This window comes from Rhipicephalus microplus, chromosome X (genome assembly GCF_043290135.1).
Source record: "Rhipicephalus microplus isolate Deutch F79 chromosome X, USDA_Rmic, whole genome shotgun sequence".
NCBI classification, from domain to species: domain Eukaryota; kingdom Metazoa; phylum Arthropoda; class Arachnida; order Ixodida; family Ixodidae; genus Rhipicephalus; species Rhipicephalus microplus.
The window spans coordinates 137264978-137286471 of NC_134710.1; the positions used below are offsets into that span (position 1 = coordinate 137264978).

The following is a 21494-nucleotide window of genomic DNA, read 5'->3' on the forward strand; positions in this document are numbered from 1 at the left end:
TGACAGGTGGAGCAATTTCGGTTCATGGCAGACCGCGCGGGAGGTGCGACCTTTCACGAAGAAGCAAACAGGCAGACAAACAAGCAAACCAACCACGGAGTGCTATAGTTTAAAACTCGCTTTCTGTGATCGGGTTCCCATCACCGTCTCTACCGCGTCAAGTGCGTCTGAATGACGTTTACCCGCTTCATGTGCATACACAACAGGACGAGAGCGACATGAACTGAACGGACGCATGAGGACAGCTGTTCGGCAAGTGCTTGCACTTAAAACATGAGCGCATTTCGGTGAGACGATGAATACATACGCCTTGGATCGCGGCTGATGCAGAGGATGTTTACGCACTCCATATACAGTACACACACGGACAGGACGAGAGCGACTGTGCATGAATGGGCGTACAGTTGTTCAGAAAGTGCTGCCATTTAAAGCAGGCGAACGTTTCGCTTTCGGTCAGACGATGAATACGCATGCATTTGATAGTGGCTTATGCCGAGAACGTTTACCCGCTCCACATAGTATATCATACACACGACGAGGACGCGAGCGATATGAACTATACACGAATGGCCGCATGAGGATCGCAGCAAGTGCTGCCATTGAAAGCCTGCGAACGTTTCGCTTTCGGCCAGACGATGAATACGCCTCTTATTGTGGTTGACGCACTGAGTGTGACATTCGAAAGAGGAAACAGAAAGGTGCACCACCTGTCCCACTCATAGGGGACGCCTCGACAGCAGCGCACAAGCAGTGACGGGGAAGAGCATGCAGGCGAATACCGACAAGCATATATACGGCACACACTCGGTGCTTCTTGGGAACGTTGATGAAGGAAATTGCACTTTTTCTGGAACCTTTTTAGGAGCACAGCTCAACGCCATCGGTAAAGGGAAACTAGTGAAAACAGTTTTTAAAGACGATAGTCTTTCTTGGGGTACTTCGAAGCAAAAAGTTTGGTCTGTCTGTCTGCTCATTTGTCTGTTTGTACGTCGAAACGATACCCCAAACGGCCAAAATCCAGCCCCCTCCGCAGCGCCCATCAATATTGCCCAATCTTCAGCATTCATACTTGTACGATTGTCAATTAAAGAACAATTATTGAGCATACCTGAGGCACAATAACAACACTTCAATATTCTTTAGGTGTGTCTCTATACTAGAGAAAGCATACATAAGTAATTCTAAGGACCCTACCGTTCATCACGCTGCGCTTACAATGCAACATTATGCACAAAAAGGCAAGTGTTTTCAACGCTCTGCTAAGACGACAAGGTAGTGGCACCTGCCCGTCGCTCTGCGTTCTACACCTTATCGCCTCTGAGACAAACGCGTACGCCTTCCTTCGCTTTCGAAGATAACTGCCAGGTAGCGCTCGTGTCTCACGTGCCTCGATGCGCTCGTCGCCTTCGCTGCACGGATCGAGGCACACAGCGCCTCCAGAATACAATTCACCGATTTTCTCGTGCAGAACATGAAATAAACGTTTTGTTCAGTGTCTCCATGCAGACGCAAGAATATCGTCTTTTGACGACATTTGCGGTGAAACATGCAGATACGGGGTCGATTTTTTTATTTTGTTTACATAGCATTCCTTCAAGTTATTGATGATATGCTATTGTATTGCATTTCTTTTTTACAGTGCAGTTGCGTTGGGTGATGAATAGACGCCTAGTCAGGTGACTTGCAACGTCGTTTTTGGTCTCTTGCACCACGACAATCACATATATTGCCAAACAAAAAAAGCGTACCTTGCACTGGAGCCACATATATTGCCAAACAAAAAAGCGTACCTTGCACTAGAGCCGCAGACAAACAGCGGGGCCTATAGATGTTACTGTTTTTTTATGTTTTGCCAACTTTCTCTTTCTTTTATATCCTCTTTGTTCCTTGTGCATAACTTTTTGTCTTTGATTATTTCTGTTCATTTCTCTCTGTCAATTTATTTCTCTTTCTCTGTATTTTTATATCTTTCTCCCTTTCTATCTCTAGGCTCTGCATTTTTATAGCTTCCTGTTTCAATCTCTACTTCACTCTTTTTTCCCTTTCTGCATTTAGTTATCTCTCTTTCTCTCTTTAAATTGATACTTCATTCTCTCCCTTGACTCATCCTCACCCTCACTTCCATTTCCTACCCTCTCGCCATATTACACCATACAAGGCGCTGCACTCTGCTAGCGTGCCTGGCTATCAGAGTGGTTAGGACGCTTGCCTTAAGTGGGTACGCGGACTCGCATCTCCCGAATAAATTTTGTCCCCCTAGAATTTACCTCTTTCTTTCTTTCTTTACTTGCTGTCTCGCCCATCATAGTTATTGTACATACCAAGTTACTGTATATACTTATCATGTATTCTCTCCTTTGTTTGACGTGAAAAATAAAATGAATCTGATTCTGCATCTCGCACCAGAAAATCGACGCACGTGCGGTCAAAGCAGTATACATGTATATAAAAAAACAAAAGGCGAAGAGAGCGCGTGCCTGGGCTGTTTTATGTCGAAGACGGCCAAATTACGGCGAGCTTAGACAGCTTAGCTGTTAATAGATGGAACAGAGACTCATTGCCCCACAGAAAAAAAAAAACTAATTGCGTAGCGACTGGTGTAGTTCGAAATTTTGCGCTAAACGCGGCAACTATATACTTCGAAACCTGAGAAAGTGCGTAGCACGGGCACCCAGCGATTCCCGTTCGTATACAGTTCCCACAGCTCCGTTTACCAAACCGCCGATGACGTCAATTCACTGGCACAGCTGCGCCAATTGCCGCGGAAAACACCACAGGAATTGAACTAAACTAGAGCACTATACAGTAGAAACTCCGACGGCCAGAGAATACCGGCACCACCGTGAAGGCAACCTGGCGCAAGCGTCACTGTGGGGGCTTACCGAACAGGCGAATTTCTGGCTCTGCGGTTTTTGTCGCGGCAGGTCGTCGTCCAACTGGCAGACGGGGTTGAAATGCGCATTCACAACGATGCAGTCACCTGTCAATAAGACAAGACATGTCCAGTGTCAGAACCACTTGGACGTTCACCCACAAAAAAAATAAAATCGTACAGAGAAGCATATATGTATACCACAGGCGAAGAGTGTACGCTTAGCCATGGCTTTCACAGCCTAGCACATTTGGCTCGTGAAATAAACGGTCTCAAAAACGTCAGGAATTTAAACGAGTGGAATATTCTGAAGAGCCACGCACGCCTACAGAGTGGCACTAATTTTACTGAACATGCAGAGTGATTACGAAACAAAGAATGCAGATACCATGTGACAGAAGGTTGGCTGTTAACCATGGAGCAAGGAACGAAGACAGGCGAGAGGGTTCCGTCACGTGGCTAGCCTTGGCAAGTGAACGCTCCGTCATTCTAGCAGTCAGGGCCGCCACTGGCTTTCGATTGAAATTTGCCAAACAACAAATGAGACACGCCAAAAGCCGCCATTTTCTTCAAATTTCGCCAAAAATGTCATTGCTGTACATGTGTGACGCGTCGGGTAATAATTGATTGATTGATATGTGGGGTTTAACGTCCCAAAACCACTATATGATTATGAGAGACGCCGTAGTGGAGGGCTCCGGAAATTTAGACCACCTGGGGTTCTTTAACGTGCACCCAAATCTGAGCACACGGGCCTACAACATTTCCGCCTCCATCGGAAATGCAGCCGCCGCAGCCGGGATTCGAACCCGCGCCCTGCGGGTCAGCAGCCGAGTACCTTAGCCACTAGACCACCGCGGCGGGGCTGCGTCGGGTAATAAAAATTGCTAGTTATGTATTGCCAAATAAATGGTACAGTACCATCCCTAACCCCTAAATTATACTGGTGTTTTTCAATGCCAGTCGCATCACCCGCGTAACTATGGGAGGGCTTAGTGGGCTTGGAGTCGAATCAGTCACTTCACCAGCAGCGTTCCTGAATGCTAGCGCCTCATAACAAAAGTTTGCGACTGTTTCAGTTGCACGAACACAGGACGAACCAGTCGCTACAACAAGAGAGGCTGCGTGCGTGGCTTTCCTGCAAAATTAGAGTATTTCATTGCAGTGCAATCATGCGCCCAATACTTAGACAATTTAAAGGGGCACTAAAGGCAACTATCAAGTCGACGTTGATTGTTGAAATAGCTGTCCAGAAACCTCGCAGTGTTACTTTTGTGCCAAGGAAGGGCTTATTTTTGAAATAAAATCACGTTTCAGTGGTCCGCTTCGAGTTAACGGACTTCAAATTACCCGCCTCAAGAAGCGGACCGTCTAACGTCACCATCACCGTGCACAACGTTGCCCAGCTTTCTCTGAGGCCGCCAACACTAACAGCAAAACAAAAGCAGCGGAGCCTCAGCAGGAACAACGGACGTTGATCGATTTTCCGCCATTGGCTACAAAATAGCAGACGTGTCTTGGTTCAAATGGGCCCCGCTAGATAGCACAACCTGTCGAGGTTAATGTTCGGGCTGGTCGGTGTCCCCGCCGGCCGCGTACGTCTCTGTCGGCCGTACAAAGAGCGTCTAGGGTTAGCAAGGTAGGTCCATTAGAAGCACGAAAAAGACGAACACGGAAAACGAAATGGGTTCTTACACGTCCTCGTCGCCATTGCTGTGTTGTGGGCTGGCTGGTCCCGACAAAGCAGAAGAAGAACACGGCCGACGGAGACGTACGCGGCCGGCGGGGACACCGACCAGCCCGAACACGCGGGTTGGCGCGCAGCACCGAAAAGAAGAACAACCGCGCTCCACGGTTACCCAACACACACTGATTTTATTTACAGTCGCCTTGAAATCCTGGATGCCAGAGCGGTGCCCCCTGGCATCCTCACATGTCATTCCGAAACCGAAACCTAGAACACAACAGTTAACTACGCGAAAATTGAATTTTTGAACCACTAGCGCCATTCCCCATAGTAACGTCCGGCGGTTCTTTTTTCCGTGAATCAAACACAAACGAACAATCAGCATTTTATTGCGTCTCTTGATGCAAAGAAGGTTCTTTATTAAGTGCAGCTAGATTGATTACTCGTGATTATTTGTGGGCAGTTCGTATGACGTCGTCGGGATAATTTTGAGAATGTCCTACTGCGGCGCATGTATTCTCGTGCATTTACCTTATTTCTCGTTAAGTAAGGCACTGCTGTTGATAATATTGTCACGATAATATTGGACGAGAGCGCTGAACGAGACGAGGACTAAAGATTCCACCGCTTGCCTCAGTTTGGCTCGGATCGACGGTATCCGCTGGTAGGTAGACTGTCCAGAAAATAAAGAAGCACGGGCCTCATCGGAACTTCTGCGCGGTCATCCCGACTTTGCGGAATTTGAGACACTTCGAATGCGACAGCGACGCGGAGTGCCGACCACTGTTTATGGAAACACTGACGTCGCTTCTGAAGACCAGGTCTCTCGAGTCGATCCGTGTTCTCGACTTGCCTATGACGCACTAACAGCCGAGGCTTTCTTGACAGCGCTCGCGACGTGTCCGTCCGTAAGCGAATCGTTCCCTGTCTGGGACACGACTCGAAAAAACTTCGGTGTGGTGGCCAGCGCTTCGCAGTTTCTCGCTGGAGCCGAGTGTGTCAGGGTCATCGCGTCGTCTCTGGAGCGGGTGTACCGACACGGTGTCCTGCTGGAGGAACTCGCCGAAGCCGAGGGTGTCAGCGTGGACGAACTCGTGGCTAAACTCCGACCGCGAGTCAAGGCGTTCGAGAGCATGTAGGACTTCATGCGCATTGCAGGAGTCGTCAACGACCGGGTGAAGTGCCACGCCAGGGACGACGGACGCAGGCGGAAGACAGGGAATTTGCTTCCGTAACCAAAAGCCATAAGCGCGGACACAAGAGCACGCGCCCACAGAACTACTTCGTTATCCTCCTCAGAGGTTGGCCACAATAGTGGCCAGCCTACCTTGCGTCAATTCCCCCCTTTCAAGAGAGACCGTCCCGGTCGATTGAGATGCTACAGATGGCCATGGAAATAGATGGTCACGTTAACGGAAAAAAATAAGCCTGCGCTGTTGTGGATAATAAGCAAATGATTCGAAGTGTTCATAACTCGCGGGCGTGGTACGGTTTCATCCGTACTACATGAACAACTTGGTTATCCTCCTCAGAGGCTGGCCACTATAGTTGCCAGCCTACCTTGCATCCATATTGTCGTTTTAGATGTTGTCATACATTGATATTTCACACTGAGGTAAATTGTTATTTGACTTTACTCTCCATTTATTTATGAAACGACGAATACAAATTCGAAAGTGCTGCGAAACCATCGCAATGCCCCACACTTTCAGGGCTGGCATGCTTACTCTACAATCACCTCAGCGCACTTTCTGAAGGCTGCCCAAAAAGTATGTAAACACAAATTTAAAATCTACATACTGAATGGGGGGGGGGGGGGGGTGGCAAACAGCAGCGATGAAGTAAACAAGCTATTCAGGACAAGTGAGGCTGGTTAGAACACGCGGCCTAATTGTCACCTAAGGCCACTTCGGCAGCGAAACTTTTATGAAGCTTAATATGTTTAAAGCACTTAAAAACTTAGTATGTAGTAACACCACCACCTCGCGGCATGCCACGCGAAGCAGTCCGGTTACCTAAGTTTTGCTGGGAAGTTGCTGGCAAACGCACCAGCGCACCAGTACTTACAAGATTTAGGTGAATTGAGGAATACCAAACTAAAAACAGGGCCGACATACAGAATTGCGCGTAAAGTGTGCCTTCTACTGGTGGGTCAAAAACTAAGAAAAACAGAAAAAAAATTGTCGCCCATTCGTTTTGAAGACACTCAGTATAGAATGCGACCTAAACCGAAAATCACTGAAAATTCACCATGTCGCCATTGATAATTTTCGGTCGCCACGGGCTTCTCAAATTCACTAATTAAGCGAAAAGTAGCCACCAGTGGCAACCCTGCAAGCAGTTTTGGCCCAACACAAAACATGACCTCCGAGATGCAACAACGTATTGGCCAATAGGCTTGCGCGTCTGTGCAGTCTCACACTATTAATATTATCCGGGGCTTAACGTCTCAAAGCATTTATTGGACGAGAGCGCTGAACAAGACGAGGACTGAAGATTCCGCCGCTTGCCTCAGTTTGGCTCGGATCGACGGTATCCGCTGGTGGGTAGACTTTCCAGAAAATAAAGAAGCACGGTCCTCATCGGAACTTCTGCGCGGTCATCCCGACTTTGCAGAACTTGAGACACTTCGAATGCGACAGCGACGCGGAGTGCCCACCAATGTTTATGGAAACACTGACGTCGCTTCTGAAGACCAGTGTTGTATTCTGGGTTTTCAGTTTCGGTTTAGAAATGACATGTGAGGATGCCAGGGGGCGCCGCTGCGGCATCTAGGATTTCAAGGCTTCTGTAAAATAAAACCAGGTGTGTTGGGTAACCGTGGAGCGCGATTGTTGTTCTTTCCTTCGGCGTTTCGCGCCAACCCGCGTGTTTGGGCTGGTCGGCGTCCCCGCCGGCTGCGTACGTCTCCGTCGGCCGTGTTCTTCTTCTGCTTCGTCGGGACCAGCCAGCCCCCAACACAGCAACCTGGTCTCTCGAGTCGATCCGCGTTCCCGACTTGCGTATGACGCACGAGCAGCCGAGGCTTTCTTGACGGCGCTCGCGCCGTGTCCGTTCCTAATCGAATCGTTCGCTGTCTGGGACACGACTCGAAGGAACTTCGGTGTGGTGGCCAGCGATTCGCAATTTCTTACTGGAGCCGAGTGTGTCAAAGTCACCACGTCGTCTCTGGAGCGGGTGTACCGACACGGTGTCCTGCTGGAGGAACTCGCCGAAGCCGAGGACGTCAGCGTGGACGAACTCGCGGCTGAACTCCGACCGCGAGTCAAGGCGTTCGAGGGCATGTACGACTTCATGCGCATCGCAGGAGTCGTCAACGACCGGGTGAAGTGCCACACCAGGGACGACGGACGCAGGCGGAAGACAGGGGATTTGCTTCCGTAACCAAAAGCCATAAGCGCGGACACCAGAGCACGCGCCCACAGAACTACTTCGTTATCCTCCTCAGAGGTTGGCCACAATAGTTGCCAGCCTACCTTGCGTCAATTCCCCCCTTTCAAGAGGGACCGTCCCGGTCGATTAAGATGCTACAGGTGGCCATGGAAATAGATGGTCACGTTAACGGAAAAAAAATAAGCCTGCGCTGTTGTGGATAATAAGCAAATAATTCTAAGTGTTCATAACTCGCGGGCGTGGTACGGTTTCATCCGTACTATATGAACTACTTGGTTATCCTCCTCAAAGGCTGGCCACTATAGTTGCCAGCCTACCTTGCGTCAATATTGTCGCTTTAGATGTTGTCATACATTGATATTTCATTCTGAGGTAAATTGTTATTTGACTTTATTCTCCCTTTATTTATGAAACGACGAGTACAAATTCGAAAGTGCTGCGAAACCATCGCAATGCCCCACACTTTCAGGGCTGGCATGCTTACTCTACAATCACCTCAGCGCACTTTCTGAAGGCTGCCCAAAAAGTATGTAAACACAAATTTAAAATCTACATACTGAATAGGGGGGGGGGTGGCAAACAGCAGCGATGAAGTAAACAAGCTATTCAGGACAAGTGAGGCTGGTTAGAACACGCGGCCTAATTGTCACCTAAGGCCACTTCGGCAGCGAAACTTTTATGAAGCTCAATATGTTTAAAGCCCTTAAAAACTTAGTATGTAGTAACACCACCACCTCGCGGCATGCCACGCGAAGCAGTCCGGTAACTTAAGTTTTACTGGGAAGTGGCTGGCAAACGCACCAGTGCCTACAAGATTTAGGTGAATTGAGGAGACACAAACTAAAAACAGGGCCGACATACAGAACCATAACTCAGTCGAGACCTAAACCGAGAATTACTAAAAATTCGACATGTCGCCATTGATAATTTTCGGTCGCCACGGGCCTCTCAAATTCACCAATTTGGCGAAAAGTAGCCACCAGTGGCAACCCTGCAAGCAGTTTTGGCCCAACACAAAACATGTACGACCTCTGAGATGCAACAACGTATTGGCCAAGTATGCTAGCGCGTCTGTGCAGTCACACACTATTAATATTATCCGGAGCTTAACGTTTCAAAGCCTCTATATGATTATGAGAGATGTCGTAGCGGAGGGCGCCGAAAATTTTGATTATCTGGTCTCTTTAACGTGCACTGGCACCGCACAGTACAAGGACCTATACTGTTTCGCCTTCCACCGACATGCGGCTGGAATAGAACCCGCGACCGTGTGGTCAGCAGCCACCGAAGCAGCCCCACACACCGTGGCCCGTGATCAGGATCAACACTCATTTTCTGGCTTCAGTTTCGCTGCGCGACGCTCTTAACCGATTTTCCATTCCTCCGTGAGTTTCACACGGCGAGCATTCTAGCACATTTTGTGCCTCGTGTACAGCTGGGCAGAAAATGTGCTAGACGTCATGGCAGACGCCACGTCTCGACGTCCAGACACAGTTGAAACGCCGGAGGGCCGACAAACTTGAAGCAGGCCAACGTATGCGGGTCTTCTAAAGGCCGCGTTGTAAATCCAGAATTTTCTTTTGATATTCGCACCTGGTCGACACATGTCCGGCAAAGTTGACTTCGTGAGCGTATAATAAAGGCTGTGCACAACGACCATAGCACGTTCGTCGTGTGCAGACGTGACACGCAACGGGGGGGATGCCGCGAAAGCTCGCCATTTAACATAGTCGGCGCACTTTCAGCACGCTGGGAAAAACAAAGGCGCGGGTGCCGACGTTCCGAAACCGGCTCGCACTCATGTTGCCGCGGGATTAGCAAAGAAGCGGGGTAAAAACGCGGGGTCGCCCGGCGGCATGCCCGTGTCGCCGCGAAACGGGAGCCGGCGAGCGCTGCTTCGGGCCGCTAACGCGCCGATGTTGCACAATGCGGTCACCCGAGCTGTGCGCGGCGGATCACACGCTCGAGAATCGGCGCTCGCCAAAACACGGGGTGCTACAAACGCGTGCCGGTGAGCCGACACCTGCTGCTGCTGCCGCAATCACGAGGCGAAGTAGAGGATACACGCGGTATCACACGCCACCGCGAAGGCGTGCATAATCGTAGGTGGGTGCCGGAGCTCCCATTCAAACACTGCGCATGTAGCGACGAGAGGAGGTCGGCCGTCTGTAGAGCCAGCGTCTGCCTCATTAAAGACTGATTTAAACGATAACAGCCGGACAAAATTTAATAAGCGCGCAGATATATGTGTAAAAAACGCCAAATATGTAGTTGCAGAGCGGAAACGCGCGACTTCCTTTATCTCGTTTCGTTCTTTCGCTCTTCTCTCTTTTTCTTACAGGACTAGCTACGTGATCTGTAGCCAAGTTTTGTGTTCACCTTCCCCAATATACATGGTGTTTCAAGATATGTGCCCAATATAATTACAGAAAGGAAGTGTCTGTGTCATATATCTGCGGCGCTACCTTTAGAGGGCATCTTGAGATGCGTACAAACAATATTGGCAGTAATTATAGAAATTAACGCAATCGACATTTAACCAGAGGAAATAAGCGGTCGAATCAAATGGGCGAATGCAAATCCTCCCTGTGAACAGTCCATAGCCACCTTGAAATTTCTGTAAGGTGGCCGCTGGTAATCGCTGCGGAACGATGAAATTTCGCAAAATTAGCAGGCAAAACCGAAACTGACGCACGAAACAGCGCATGTAGCATTCACTGCGAAAACGGCCTTAATCACGACACTGCTTCCCTCGCCGTTATCGAACAGAAATATATATGCTTCGTTTCGAGTCACCCTTTGTTGCAGCATGGTCGCTTACCGACGCTCGCTTATCCTATTCCCCCAATGCGAGAAAAACGGTGCCGTCATCGAAGAGGGCGTTTTGATTGATTGATTGATATGTGGGGTTTAACGTCCCAAAACCACTATATGATTATGAGAGACGCCGTAGTGGAGGGCTCCGGAAATTTAGACCACCTGGGGTTCTTTAACGTGCACCCAAATCTGAGCACACGGGCCTACAACATTTCCGCCTCCATCGGAAATGCAGCCGCCGCAGCCGGGATTCGAACCCGCGCCCTGCGGGTCAGCAGCCGAGTACCTTAGCCACTAGACCACCGCGGCGGGGCGAAGAGGGCGTTTTCGAAGTGAATGTCACATGCGCTTTTTGGTGGGTCAGTCTCAATTTCGACACCTAAATTAGCATGATTTATTGTGAACTGGAATGTTCTAGTTCACTATAACACGATTTCATTGCTCCGCGGCGATTACCGTTGGTCACCTTTTAAAAAAAATTATGTGGCTACGACTATTCGCAGGATGGACATGAATTTTCGTCCATTTGACATCAATCGCGTATTTCCACTGATGGTTGAAAAAGTTGCCCCGCCATGGTGGTCTAGTGGCTAAGGTATACTAGGCTGCTGACCGGCAGGTTGCGGGATCGGATCCCGGCTGCGGAGGCTGCATTTCCGATGGAGGCGGAAATACTGTAGGCCCGTGTGCTCAGATTTGGGTGCACGTTAATAGAACCCCAGTTGGTCGAAATTTCCGGAGCCCTCCACTACGGCGTCTCTCATATGGTGGTTTTGGGACGTTAAACCCCACATATCAATGGATGGTTGAAAAATGTATTTATTTTAATTTCTGTAATTACTGCCATAATTAATATGTATACGCATCTGAAGATGCTTCCTGCCATAGTGAAGGGAACGCGGCAGGTATTACGCAGATGCCACATTTCTGTAATTTTTCAATAATACCTGTGTCACAGGCACGGGCGCGCAAAAAGTCTTTTACGTAAGCGGTCTTTTTACGCAGTTGAAAAACTTTTAACAAAGAGGCGTTGCGGAGCAGACAGGCGTCACCAACGATTTCCTTTTAGTATTGTCTTTCGAAGACGCCACCGACACTGTGGCGCAAGCAGTTAAAAGAAGCGATGAAAATATAACTATGTATATGGATATACTAATTAAAATTTGTTGCGTGGCTCGATTCTTCAAATAAATTCAAGAATAACAGACGAAGAAACCCCATTATGAAGGTTTGTTGCTCTAGTTAAGGAAGCGTTTATCTTCCCACAGTCTAATTAAATCAAACTCCAGGTAAATTCGCCCACTGCAGACGCTGCTTTTTTTCGTGCACGCGCCACCACCTGTTTTGTGCCCGGGGATGGCCATAGACGCCCAGAGTACTGGAATGCCGAGTACACACACATACACACACGACTGCAGAGCACGCTTTTACCGCTGGTGCCAAATGACACAGTGCGAGTCCGAGCGCCATGAAGTGATATTCTCGATGCGGTATTCTCTATAACTCCCTCTAGGAAGTTCTCTTCAGCACTGTGGAGGCTACAGGGCCTTTTAGCCAATATTACGGGTGATTAGCCCTGATTAGCCTCCAAAAGTATTCAAGCGCGTCGTCTGCTAGGCGTCCCCCTGGCGTCTGCGCGCACACATTCAGCGAGCATGCGGCACCATCGGAAAAAGAAAATAAAACATGGCTGCAGCTAGGCTACAGCCATCGAACCTGGTGGCTTCGAGTTAATCACGTCGTGGTCGTGCGGTCTATAGCCCGCAAGTTCCAGACTGACGCTTGTATTTGCTTTAGATCTTTATGTCTTCGAGATTCGGCAGCAATGTATTCGTGATTACAGACTGCGCTATTTCCATGAACCGCTATCGAATTCTTGGTGCTTTAGGCTTAGCAGACGTGGTTAGGAAACAAAAGAGCCTGATACTTTGTCCTGATCGTGAGATGGCGCAAAGCGATAGCTAGTTAGACCATTTATTTGCTGGCTCTTGACGCTCACCCGCAACACAAACAAACACAAATACGCGGTCGGGTCTGCATGGGCACTGCCCTATTGGAAATCGCTGGCACCCACTGGTTTCGAGGCTATACTCTTTCACCGCCCTGAAAGAGTTCGTCAAACGCTGTTTCCAGAAAATACCGCTTCTGCAAAAATAGGTCGCTCTCTGTCGTGCGTCTGCGGGTGGAACTCCTTTTCGGATAAATTCTTTTTGCTTAAACGGACCCTGAAACGCTCTCGACGATTTTTCACAAATACATTGGGTCGGTAGACCAAGTCCCAAGGGTAATTTAGAGACCGATTTGAGCTCCCTGCGTAAACTGTGTAATTTGTCACAACGCTTGAAAGCTGCGAATCGCTCCAGATCGCTGCGACTCGGCCAAACGCATTTTCAACCGCCCATACACCAAGTGACGCGCTCTGCCCCACTGACGTCATCGTTTCCAGCTGATCTGAGTGGCTGTGGAACGCGCAGCACATGCTGCCGGTATCGGATAGGCGGCAGGATTTACGCGTATGCACTCTCACGCCACATCGTGAAGGCGGAACTTGGCCCCGAGCACTCGAATGAAGAGTTGAGGGAGAAAGGTGTAGCGGAGGAGGAGGGCACTTTTTTAGTACTCTTAGCTCCGTTAATAATGGGTGTTTCGATTGCACTCTGCGGCCAATGATTCGCTCACGCGTAGTGGTCTAATCAAAAACGGAATGTGAAAAAACCGCTTCAGGGACCCTTTAAAAGACGTTTTAGTCTTTATCCGTATACCCGTCTATACGTATTACACTCGTGTGACACGGGTATGTAATACTAAACACATTGCTTGAAACACCACGCGCGCGCGCGCGTGTTTGTGTGTGTGTGTGTGTGTGTGTGTGTGTGTGTGTGTGTGTGTGTGTGTGTGTGTGTGTGTGTGTGTGTGTGTGACAGTGCACGTTGAAGTTATATAATTATATAACCTAACAGACAAACAAGCAAAAAAAACATTTGCTGTTTTGCTGAGGCCCTTCGTTACTCCTTCCTCAAGGTGATCGAACTATGTGACAGGACATGTCAAATTAAACTAAAGAGAAGCGTGCAACACGACCATATATAACTTCGGTGTAGATAGGTATAATACTCATGCCCAGGAAATCAAATCACCATCTACACCGTGTTATTGCTCGTTGTACGAAGCTATTGCACAGCGCAGACAATTAATCATGGCCATTAAGCATGCAAAGCAGCTTGTAGAAGACATCAGACACTTCAGTGGTCCCAGAGCAAAAGTATTTAACTGCGCCCTAGGTTTCTATCTGCGCGTATACAGTCTTGACAATAAGGAGATAACGCTGGGGGCAAAGATACCGCGGTACAATACGAAGCGATACACGTCTGCGCGTTGCTTCAAGAGCCCAATAAACTCTGCTTTTTGGCAATAAATTAGGAATATCGCAAACAGCTGCTCCATAAAAAGCTGGCGATTATCTGTCAACGCATATTGATCGCATAGTGATCGATTTCAAGCCCCAGAAAGTTTTTAACTGAGAAGTTATCGGAGTTCTTGACAGTTTTCCAATTAAAGCACATCGCAGACCTCGTATACACTTTCCAAACAACTATAGCATGTCCCGGAAGGTAGAGGGAGAAGTGGTGCATAAATCCCCAAGTGAAAAACTGTTGTCGGTTTGACCAGGAGGCTTGAAATAGGTCCTGATTTCCTGTGGAACCAATAAATGCTTCCCCTTCTCTCTCTTTCTAGGTACTCCAGTGAACACACTGCCACCGTCTCTTGAAGGTGATCTCGGCTAATGCCACGATCGACCGTAATCTATTTGTACACGTGATTATGGATAGCCGGAAACACTGCTCCCAATTCCACGTATCAGACGCCTCACGCATACATGTGCACTAAAGTTGCACACAAAGTATTACATGACGCAAGTATTCGTCGCAATACGAAAAAAATTTCTTAGCGTGCACGTTTCCATTTTGTTGGAAGGAAAACGTCTGAAGGAGCACGGACCCTGGCGTGTAACTACAGGAACATGATGAACGAAGCCTGTAGTAAAAGTTCCACAGTAAGTTCATTATGCGCTCGATGTTGAGCAGGGGCCATAACGGTCAGATTTACTGCACACTCACTTAAGGCAGAGTGGTTTTTATCAGCGTGGCATCATTATCACCTGTAACGAATGATGAGAAAGACTGAATGTGAATCGTTTAAAGAAAACAAAGATAGAGGAGAAGATGTTCGCGAAACTTGCTAATAAGTAACATATATCGTTTTCTCAGCGTTCTCGCCCGCCTGCCACTCGTGATCGACGCGATAAAGAGAGAATCGCTCAATCGAAGGCCATTCTAGGCGGCACTTGCGAAAGAGATCTACGAATAAGTGCCCTAGGCTGAGTAGCAGAACCGTCTCGAGGACGACCGCGATTTCTTTGCGAAGAAGCGGCGCCACTCTCCCGTCATGTTTACGCCGCACTTTGTGTTGCAAAATGGCGGTGGGTGGGATGAGCACACCTGGCGTGACCGAGTGAGCGACAAACTCGCGCCAGGAGGGTATACAACGTAGGACGCGTCGTCTCACGAAGTAATGAGGACACATTCTCCGCACGTCGTTCGTGGAGGCTGCGGACAGTCAAAAGCGCCGACGCACAAATACCGCTATGCTTGCCGCCGCCGTGCATGCCGAGCTTGACGTACGCCGACAAACGTCCCACAGGTGCGGAGGTCGCTGTTCCGCTGATTCACTATATAGATATAGCACATCTCGAATACGAGTACATTTTGATATTTTTTTCTGTTGAAGCTATAAATGCCTTATATAAACGAGCACGTTCAGCGTAGCGTTGAAAAAAAAAGTGGGGGGGGGGGGGGGGCAGAAAGGACACTAGTGTACGTTGAAGCCACATTGTATGACACTCGCGCGCGTGTGTGTGACAACGTGGCTTTAACGTGCACATGCGTTCTTTCTGCCTTTTTTTTTCACATGTGTGTGTGTGGGGGGGGGGGGGGGGTTCGATACAAAGCCAGGCACAAAGAAGGACTTGAATGTAAGAGGGCACGATGTTCGTGACACGGCATGGTGGCCGGACAAGGTGTCTGAAAAGTATACATGTTCTTGCCATTTCGCGACGGACGGATGCTGTCGTGTGCAAGCCCCCTTGACTAAATAGGTAGCATGCCCGGGGCTACAACCGTGGGACTAGCGAATACTACTGGGAAGCGTTATGCCAGAAATGCTAAAGGCGCTCCACTACGAAGCACAATGACAGATCCAGTCAGCGCGGGCAGCGGTTTCGAAAGTTGAGTCACATCCTGCTACATATGATTTTTGTTCTGCCTTGCGTTTCCATGGTGTCGGTTAAAAAAGCACATTTTCAAGTGCAACTCGAACTGCACGCCCACGATTTCCCGAGTTATTTTTCAGCTCCATCTATTACGAACATAGATCCGCATCTACATGCGCGCCTTCGTGCAGCTGCTGACCTGAAATGAAACACGAAATAGGTGCTTTGTCAAGGATTCCCCTCTTCCTGTGAACAAAGCTTTGCAGCTGAACCCCGGGTCGCACGTCGGATTCCCAGTCGAGGCTGTCGCATATAACGCCCGTAGCTCAGCAAAACCCTTCTCGTTTATTACTCTTTTTCGAAGTTCGGCAGTGCGGAACGAGAGAATAAATTGTCCCTAGCGCGGCAGCAGAATTCTCAAAACTGCGCTGCTGCTTCGGCCCACCACTAGTGGGGAGAGGGAGAAAAGCTGACGGGAGTGCCGGCCGGTATCGCCAGTCGGAGGCCCCCGTTCCGACGTCACGGCGGCCCTGATTAAAGGGGCCCAGCCGCGTTGGCTGTTTTTCTGCTTTCCCTCTCCTCGCATCGTAGAAGCCGCTGCGGCACGTGCAGCGCCGCGCGATGCTCGACCAGTCACACGCAATCGGCCGCTTCGGAAGCTTTCATCTGCGATGTCGCCGTTCTCTTGTGCCCTGGCCTGGATAGCCGCACAAAAGGTTCGCAACGAATGGCAAGCGACTCCTTTTTACTGCAGACGCATTTAACGCGTTCCAACTTTACCTTCTTCGAGAATAATGAACGTTTTCGTTGAATCATTAGAGGTGGGATGTTTAACGCAAACTTCAGACTCAGTAGCCAGGATAGCCGCTCGTAGCTGTTATTTTTTAAAAAACTTATATACATATATCCAGCTCTAAATATTGCATTTAACAAGCTCCCTGCGCTTTCGTCAAGCTCACTAAGCGTTGAGACGAGTGTCAATATATTTTTTTGCCTTCTAACGTAATGCCAATAATTTCACATTACGTGTACAACCATTTACCATGTCTCTAAAAAAAACTGTCAGTGACCGATGGGTTTTGCACACAATTGACTTTAAACAAGTTTGCTCAATCATGCTAACCTAATTCTGATAAGCATCAACGATGCTGATTCACGATGCCTTATATATACGGTGACGTGCTCATACACATAACCCGATGAACACCGCGCAAATTCTGATCCACTGTTTGTTGACAAAAGAAATGGGACACACACCTCGTCGAGCCGTTATGTGGCTTTTTGTCTGTGTTCCTGTTATCTGTACCATGTATAGATAAGAAAATAAAAGTTCAGTTCATGTTCATGTTTTTTTTTTTTTTCCTCAAGTCGATATGGGAAGTCACACAACCAGTATGAATGTTGAGCTTGTTTTGCGCGAAGCTCCCGAAAAATAAAAGACTCGCATGCAGTGCGACAAGGCTATTAAATAATGTAGTTTTAGAACAACACGTCCAAGGCTTTGCGTACGCAATCGCTAAAGCATATCGCCAACGCGCATGTCTCAAGCGCACGTCTGATGGGTACGCACGCTTCCTTCGAAAAATAGCGTGCGCGCCCAAGAAACTCAAGGCATTGTTACCCATTCTATAAAACTTTCGGAAGACTGCTCAGATGACCCCTCTGCAAAAATTTTGCACAGTACGCCTTCACACTATGAGTAATCACGAGAACACGGAAGTTACCAGGTCTCTTTAACTGAATTGAAGAAATGCTAAACTAAAAGGAAATGTGCTCGAGAAAAAAAAAATGCCGCCGGTGGAAGCTGCGCTCCCACTTTCTTCATTACAGATGCATTGCGCTACCAGATGCGATACAGCGCTACAAATCTTTACTTTCTACCACAGGTCTCATTTGAACCAGATATATAGTATCTACGCTTCACTTCGCCCCCATCGGGCTGCATGGCAGTGACACGCATCATCTAAGTTCACAGTTATAAGCACCTATATTAGCGACAACACAGCAGCTAAAGGTGTACGCAGGTTGCGAACATGAAAGCACGGGAGAACGCAGCCAGAAAGAATACCCTGCGGAAGACATCAAACAGTTACAAAACAGGCACCTAAAACCGGGCTCCTAAATTGAACGACCGCCAACACACACAGGCAGACCAGAAAATAAATATTAAACTAAAATGAAGCTGGCATAAAGCGTCTAGAAGGAGGCGGCCTCCCCATTGAAGCCGCGAAGGGCGCTTCCCTGGCGCAAGCAAACAGGGCCAACTGAAGAGAGCACGCCGCCTGCCAGGGTGACGACACAAGATGTATCGATGCGCTCGGAATCCACGGCGCCCTCCGCGACCCTTCTGCTTTCGCCGTTGGTGATGGATGGCACCAACTTAGTGGAATCGCAGCTCGGGAATCTGTGAGGTTCTGTTAAATGATCTCCCGCCTAAACGACGGCAGGCCGCTCATTATGCCGAGAGATGCCGAACACTAGCCTTGTTTGCCCCGCACCTGCGGCTCGTGCGAGGAAAGTAAGGTGGCTCATCTTTCATTCAACTGTCCAGGTCAGAGCTGTTCGTAAAACCCGCGCGGTAAGAAATTACGTTAAAACACTTCGCAGTGGATTTCCGCGGACTGCAACGGACGGGTGTCGTCTCTCGTTTATAGCGTACTGCCCTCTTCATCGCTTGGGTTTCAAGTTTCGCAAAGCGCACACATAAACACCGCGCGTTGAGTATACACACGCTGTCGAACTTCGTGCCGTTCTCGACGATTCGTGCAATGGCTTGGGCGCTTCATCGGCTCACCTGCATCTATACCAAAAGTGTCCCTTTTCCCCGACAGAAAACATATGCACGGTGCGGCAATCTACCGTTACATCAGTGCAGTGACGCATGCAGATTATTCATAATGCAGCGCGGTCGTGACCGTGGACGGCGGCTGCGCACCAAGGAAGCGAGCGAAGTTCCATCACGGCGGCGGCCAGATGAAAAGAGCAACGGCGGCGTCCCTGTGAGAGCAACAGCGCGCACCGCGGTAGCGTATCGCCGCCGCGGCACTCGTCTGCAACAAAACTAGCAAGCGGTTCAATACACTCACCGTGCTTGCTCTGCATCTTGCCCATGGTGCCGCGTTGGAAAAAAGCGCCGGAGCATCACAGCCAAGCCCCGAACGTCGACAGTGCCGGCAAGCGAGAAGACATGGTCGCCCGCAGAACTGGCCTGCTGTAGTACACTTTTCTTTCTTTTCCGCAAGGCACTCAATGAAGGAGCCACCGCTTGCCGCCGCTCTCGTCCCCCTTCCCTCGGCTGGTGAGGCCGCAAGGCGAAAGCCTCGCCAGCCAATGGGCGCAGGGACGGCACACTCCATCCTCCGAGGTAGGGCCGCCGTCCGGTGGTGTGCAAGCGAGCAGCAGCCGCGGCCGCTGTCGCCCTCGGCTTGAACCGCGCCCACTCGACTGCTGTGCCTACGCTTTGACTGCTGCCGCTCACTTCCTTCTCGGTCCGAGTTTTCGCAACAGCGTCATTAGTAGCGAAACGCTTGGGGCTTTGGAAGTTTCAACGCGAGGGGAAGCCCGAAGGCATCAGCGTTTCACGTGCCTTACAGCCTTCCACTTCAAAGGTCAGAGAGGCGGAAGGCCGTAAGGCTCATCTTATACCAGTTCAATTTTTCTCGTCACTGAACGAACTACGGTGAGATGTGATCGACTCTGTGGGCGCATAATTATTATACCAAGAAAATTAAAATAATATCTGGAGCTGATGCGAGAAAAAAAAAACAGTGCAGGAACTAAACGTTGTATATAGCAGAGACTCTGTAATGTCTGCAACGTTTTATTTCCATGTCCACTGTTCCTCCCCCCATTTTTTTTTTTTTTTGCTGAACTACTTCACAGTGATGCACCAGCTGGCCCCACAGTCAACGCTTCTCAAGACGATAATGGCTTAACCAGCGCTAACTGATCTGACCGAATACACTTCCACAATGTATCTTGCACACATCTTATAAAACAGTTGCCTTACGAACGGGCGCCGTGACTTCAACTAACCATTTGTAGTCGGTAGAATGTCTCTTTGAGTAGCGTGTTCCGGCAATTAAAGCTCCATAAAACTGTTGAACGATTGCTGCGTAGCATAAACTGTCTATCAACTATAAATTCGCACAAACATCAGTATGGGATCACATACTACAGCTCCAGTGGTGTGTGACGAGCAACTTTTGGTCTTTAAATAGTGCACTATCTTTATGGCACTCTATTTGTCTTTGTCACATTCGAAGCCCTATTGCTTACTTCTTTGAGAAGGCAATCGTGGAAATTACGCATAAAAAGATTTATGGGCCGGCAGCTCCTAATTTCGATGGAAATGTTGCCGAACCCAACTCCACAGCATTGCCTTATAATACAAAACAATGTCCATAACTCTACTGGTGAATAAGCTGTACACTGCAATTCTTGGATGTGGAATTTTGCGTTCTTCAACGTTACAGTTACAACCACCTGAGGAAGTGGCACTCGTTATGAGTAGCACAAGCATGCTGATAGAGAACACGGAAGTGCATGCACCTCAGACAAGTTAAGGAAACCCGATCACAACATGACCCCTTTTCTTTTTCTTGACGCACAAAGCTCGAAAATGTTTATTAGTAGGCCGTGCTACATCCAACCTCCTAAACAACTGCGAGCTAAGTTATTTACCGCTATGAAAAGTTGGATTAAAAATAACAAGCTTGTAGCCAACTCAGTAGTCATCAACGCGGCATCATGAAAAATAGTATTGTAATATAACAGATATGATGAGAACAGCCAAGGCCTCCTTGAAACTTTCCAATTTTGCTTGCGTATATAATACAAAAATGGTTGTGTAAAATTTTTAACAGATTTATTTATTTATTTACTTACACATACTGCAGCGCTGATGGCGCTATGACAGGAGTGGGTATACAAAGATACACAAAGATATAAATAAAAACTATGAGCACAAACAGGCAACGTAATAACATCATGTGAACATTTAGGCAAAAATATAAGAACATGGAAAAAAGGAACAAAGAAATAGCATTTGCACACAGATCAGCTTATTTCACAGATAAATGTTATGGATTTCGGCTACAATACTCTGCGATGGGCATGAAAGAAGAGAATCAGGTAATGGATTACAGTCTTCAATGGAACGGGGAAAAAACTGAACTTGGAACATATTAGTTCGAGCGTAGTGAGGCCTCAAATTTAGGTTGTGATAGCATCTCGTCGTTGACTGTGGGGCGAAGTTTATGTATTTGTTCTTGTTTGACAGTTTAACTGTGGAGGAAACGTTGCTTTGCAAGAATTTTAATGACCTTTAGTGACTTTTAATTGATTCCTTTCAAATTGACATTTAAATCAATGAACTGACACTCTCGATGGGTGTTTTACAAAGGTAATCAAATTGCTTGAGAATGATTGTTTGTATAGGAATGGACGCTTGAACG

The 21494-nt window shown here is 48.3% G+C and overlaps 2 protein-coding genes across 4 annotated transcripts in view; one reads left to right on the plus strand and one right to left on the minus strand.

Annotated features, from left to right (window-relative positions):
* Nucleotides 1–19295, minus strand: part of LOC119176528 (uncharacterized) — a 63672-nt gene extending 44377 nt beyond the window's left edge. For both annotated transcript variants that reach the window (XM_037427866.2, XM_037427865.2), the window contains exons 1-2: nucleotides 19125–19295; nucleotides 2883–2980 (exon numbers count right to left, since the gene is read on the minus strand). In XM_037427866.2, the coding sequence (XP_037283763.1) occupies nucleotides 2883–2980; nucleotides 19125–19149 (123 nt within the window). In that variant the 5' untranslated portion in view covers nucleotides 19150–19295. The remainder of the gene's footprint in view (nucleotides 1–2882; nucleotides 2981–19124) is intronic.
* The window catches only part of LOC119176529 (uncharacterized), a 61430-nt gene continuing 56487 nt past the window's right edge, over nucleotides 16552–21494 (plus strand). The window contains exon 1 of one of the 2 annotated variants that reach the window (XM_075877827.1): nucleotides 16552–16754. In XM_075877827.1, coding sequence (XP_075733942.1) covers nucleotides 16710–16754 — 45 coding nt within the window. In that variant the 5' untranslated portion in view covers nucleotides 16552–16709. The remainder of the gene's footprint in view (nucleotides 16755–21494) is intronic. The other variant, XM_037427871.2, reaches the window with a different exon arrangement.